General features: G+C 55.7%; 1 protein-coding gene across 1 annotated transcript; it reads left to right on the top strand.

Annotated features, from left to right (window-relative positions):
* Window positions 1-230: 230 nt before the first annotated feature.
* On the top strand, window positions 231-3538 carry LIPT2 (lipoyl(octanoyl) transferase 2). The gene is made up of 2 exons (XM_062198254.1): window positions 231-696; window positions 1569-3538. The coding sequence occupies exons 1-2, from the start codon at window positions 231-233 to the stop codon at window positions 1796-1798; spliced, it is 696 nt and encodes a 231-aa protein (XP_062054238.1). The 3' UTR covers window positions 1799-3538.
* Window positions 3539-4222: the final 684 nt, after the last annotated feature.

Below are 4222 nucleotides of genomic sequence, written 5' to 3'. Positions count from 1 at the left end.
CTCATCGCGGGACTCCAGCTCGCTCTGGACCACAGCTCAGCGGATGCTGCGGTCCGGACCCCGCCACCCACGCAGGACGCAGCCGAGGTCTCGGGGCCACCCCGCTAGGCCCCGGCCAGGCCCGAGCCCTCTGGGGACCGCGGCCCGGGCGCGCCCCCGAGTCCCCGCCCCTCCCACCGCCCCCAGGCCCGCACCGGGGGCGGGGCCGTGCTGACGCCGCGGCGGGCGCGATGCCGCGGCCCGCGGTCCGGCTGCTGTGGCTGGGCCGCCTGCACTATGGCGAGCTGCTGGCGCTCCAGGAGCGCTGGCTGCGGCGGCTGCAGGCCGAGCCAGGCCCCCAGGCTCCGTCGGGAACGGAGGCGGGCGCGCTCCTGCTCTGCGAGCCCGCGGGGCCCGTGTACACGGCCGGCCTACGCGGCGGCCTGACGCCCGAGGAAGCTGCGCGGCTGCGGGCCCTGGGCGCCGAGGTGCGCGCCACAGGCCGCGGCGGCCTCGCCACCTTCCATGGCCCGGGCCAGCTGCTGTGCCACCCGCTGCTGGACCTGCGGCGCCTCGGCCTGCGCCTGCGCATCCATGTGGCGGCGCTGGAGGCGTGCGCCGTGCGCCTGTGCGAGCTGCAGGGCCTGCGGGGCGCCCGCGCGCGGCCCCCGCCCTACACTGGCGTCTGGCTTGGGGAGCGCAAGATCTGCGCCATCGGTGAGCGCCGGGGCGGGGCCTGGAGGGGCGGGGCCTGGAGGGGCGGGGCCCATGACGGCGCTCGGAGGGCTGGGGCAGGAGCAGGTGTATCAGCCGCGTGCTTTGAACCCCAGCCACCCGCTGCGCTGAGAGTCTTGCTATATTCAGAGGCAGAAGGGTCCTCGGAGGTCATTTTAGCCCCACAGAGTCGTTATGAACAGAGACACGGGAAGTGACTTGCCCAGTTGCTTCCTATGAGTCACAGTGGGACATGAAGGGGAACTAATTCTCAATTTCTTAAAAAGATTTATTTTATTTATTTGAAAGAGAGTTACAGAGAGGGGTAGAGACAGAGAGAGAGGTCCTCCATCCACTGGTTCACTCCCCAGATGGCTACAACAACCAGAGCTGCGCCGATCTGAAGCCAGGAGCCAGGAGCTTCTCCGGGTTTCCCATGCAGGTGCAGGGGCCCAAGGACTTGGGCCATCTTCTACCTGCTTTCCCAGGCCATAGCAGAGAGCTGGATTGGAAGAGGAGCAGCTGGGACTAGAACCAGTACCTATATGGGATGCCAGCTCTTCAGGCCAGGGCGTTAACCCACTGTGCCACAGCGACAGCCCCACTAATTCTCAGTTTTTCAAAATGCCACAGCGTCCCTGTGTTAAGGGACATTCCTGAAGTTACCATAAGTGCGGCTGCAGTGGAGACACCCCTACCGCCTTGTTTGTTCCCTTCCCCGAATCTATCTGCACAATCCCTTGATGCCCCAGAAACAAAATTGGGGCTCCAGTGGCCTAGTCCGGTTCTCTCATTGCACTGCCAAGGATCTGGAAGCCCGGGGAGGACATGGTGGGGGAGGTATGGATCCCAAGACCCTTTGGCTTGCCTTGCAGGAGTCCGCTGTGGAAGGCACATCACATCCCACGGTCTGGCTCTGAACTGCGCTACCGACCTCACGTGGTTTGAGCACATTGTGCCGTGTGGACTGGTTGGCACAGGTGTCACTTCGCTGAGTCAGGAGCTCCAGCGGCACGTCTCTGTGGAGGAAGTGATGCCACCTTTCCTGGAGGCCTTTCAGGAGACCTATAAGTGCACACTGATCTCAGAGGACAGCTCCAGCTGACAGACATCCACGTACCACACCGAGGAGCGCCTCACCTTAGAAAGCACCACAGCTGGCTGAGTCCCTGGCACCCAGCTTTGAGAGCCGGCCTGGTACTGATCATGCGACTAAGCACAGATAGGCGCTTGGAGCAATGGTTGCGTGTGTATCCTGGTTTAGCTGTAGCTTCCCTACCTACCTCAGAGGTAACAGACATGGAAATGCTATGAGAAGCATCGGGTGCTGTATAAAATAGCGCTGCTGACACCAGTTCTTCTGTTCAGAGAAACTTAGACATCACCGATGGTCATTCATGAAGTATTTGTTACTTTCTCAATACGGTCTCTAAGTGGGCAGTCCCGGCCGTGATACAGTGGGAATCGGATCTGTGGGTGCTCTAGGTGAAGGTGATACAATGTTGTGCTTCTTCATTCTCAAGAGACCAGGGTGCCCTGTGCATGCAGTAAAGGGAATATCCATTTCAAAGAATAAAATGAGATGTTGACCTGGCTTGGATTCCCCAAGGTTGATGATTTAACTGTTTTTAGTCGGGGTACGCTTGAGCTAGGCCAGAGGCTGGGAGAGGGCCAAGAATAATTCCTCACACTGTACAGATGCCAAAGACAGAAGTGAGTGTTGTATGAGATCACTGCGTTTATGAGACTGTGTATTAGTGAGCGATTGCTGTGTGACAAATCACCAAAGCCTGGAGACTTCACGATAAACATCTATTGCCTCATTTTTGTACGGGTGGGTCTGGAATTTGGGAGCACCTTAGCTGAGTGTTTCTGGGTCAGGTCTCCCGGTAAACTTGGGAGTCAGGATGTCAGCTGGGGCCGCTGTCACCTGCAGGACTGACACGGGAAGAGGATCAGCTTCTGCCATAGTTCACTCACTTCCTGGTCTGTCCTACGTGTTGACCTCAGTTGCTCCACGCGTGGACCTCTCCATGGGGCTGCTTGAAGTTGTCAGGACAGGAGAACTGGTTTCCCCAGGGCGAGTCACAGGTCAGCTATGGCATCACACAGTCATTTCTGCAGTCTCCCGGGAGAGGAGCCCTATGCGGGGTGGAAGGGGCAAGAGCCGGGGGTCCTGGGTGGTTGTGTTGGAGACTGGCCTCCGCAGCCTGTTAGGTGTGCGAAGAGGCTTGAACAAGATGTCAGAGGAACCGGTTCCAGTGCTGGCTCTGCGGAACCATCATCCTCACCCTGGGCTTCCGCCTACCCTTTGCTGTTCAATAGTAGTAGAATGCCAACCACATCATAATTTGATATTGGCTAGGAGCCAAGCTAAGGAGGTAAGGAGAAATCGTTAGTGTTAGTTTTAATATATTTTAATTAGCCCAATATATTAAAAAGCATCAATATAAATGTATTATTGAAATATTTCGCATTTTTATACTAAGTCTCCAAAATATGGTATATATTTCCTGCTTATAGCATTACTCATTTTGTTCTCGCCATAGTTTATTTCACTTTTTTTAAGGCAGAGTGCAGAGAGAAATAGATGCTCCATCCTCTGGTTCACTCCCCAGATGCTTGCAACAGCCAAGACTGAGGCAGGCCAAAGCCAGGAGCCCAGAACTCCACCTGAGTCTCACACATGGGCAGTAGGGACTCCGGTAGTTGAGCCATCACCTGCTGCCTCCCAGGGTGTGCTTTAGCAGGAAGTAGAGTGGGGTCTCGGACCCCAGTACTTGTATAGGCAATGTGGGTATCTTTACCACTGCACCAAATGTCTGCCTTCGTTCCCTCCCTCCCTCCCTCCATCCCTTCCTTCCTCTTTTTCTTTCTTCCTCCCTCCCTCCTTGCTTCCCTCCCTCCCTCCTTCTCTCTCTCTCTTTCTTTCTTCTTTCTCTTTCGAAAGGCAGAGTTACAGAGAAGCAGAGGCAGAGAGAGAGAGAGATCTTCCATCTGCTGGTTCACTCCCCAAATGGCTGCAACAGCTGGAGCTGGGCTAATCCGAAGCCAGGAGCCAGGAGTTTCTTCCTGGTCTCCCATGTGGGCACAGGGGCCCAAGGACCTGGACCATCTTCCACTGCTTTCCCAGGCCATAGCAGAGAGCTGGATTGGAAGTGGAGCAGCCAGGACTTGAACCAATGCCCATATAGGATGCCAGCACTGCAAGTGGTGGCTTTACAGGCTGTGCCACAGCACTGGCCCCTGCCCTCATTTTCTAGCCACATTTTGAGGCACCTGTTGGTCACTTGGGGGTAGTGCTCCACTTCAACAATTTCTGTAGGTAAAATCCTTTTACACTGCCAGGGTTTTGTGGCCTCATTGGCTTCTAGAAAGGAAGGCAATCCTTTCATATCTGAGGTCTGATTTTGTTTTTGTTTCTTTTTTTTTTTTTAGGTTTATTTATTTATTTATTTATTTGAAAGGCAGAGTTACAGAGAGGGAGAGGAAGAGAGAGAGAAAGAGAAATTCCATCCCCTGATTCATT

Source organism: Lepus europaeus, chromosome 7, assembly GCF_033115175.1.
Source record: "Lepus europaeus isolate LE1 chromosome 7, mLepTim1.pri, whole genome shotgun sequence".
Classification (NCBI taxonomy): Eukaryota; Metazoa; Chordata; class Mammalia; order Lagomorpha; family Leporidae; genus Lepus; species Lepus europaeus.
Note: the sequence above shows the minus strand (reverse complement) of the source record. Positions and strands in the feature narration are given on the sequence as shown.

Excerpts from the sequence above, each read along its gene's own strand:
- LIPT2 (XM_062198254.1), top strand. The coding sequence starts at position 231 with ATGCCGCGGCCCGCGGTCCGGCTGCTGTGGCTGGGCCGCCTGCACTAT. Across the intron at positions 697-1,568 it reads GCGCAAGATCTGCGCCATCG|GAGTCCGCTGTGGAAGGCAC; the intron begins GTGAGCGCCGGG and ends CTTGCCTTGCAG.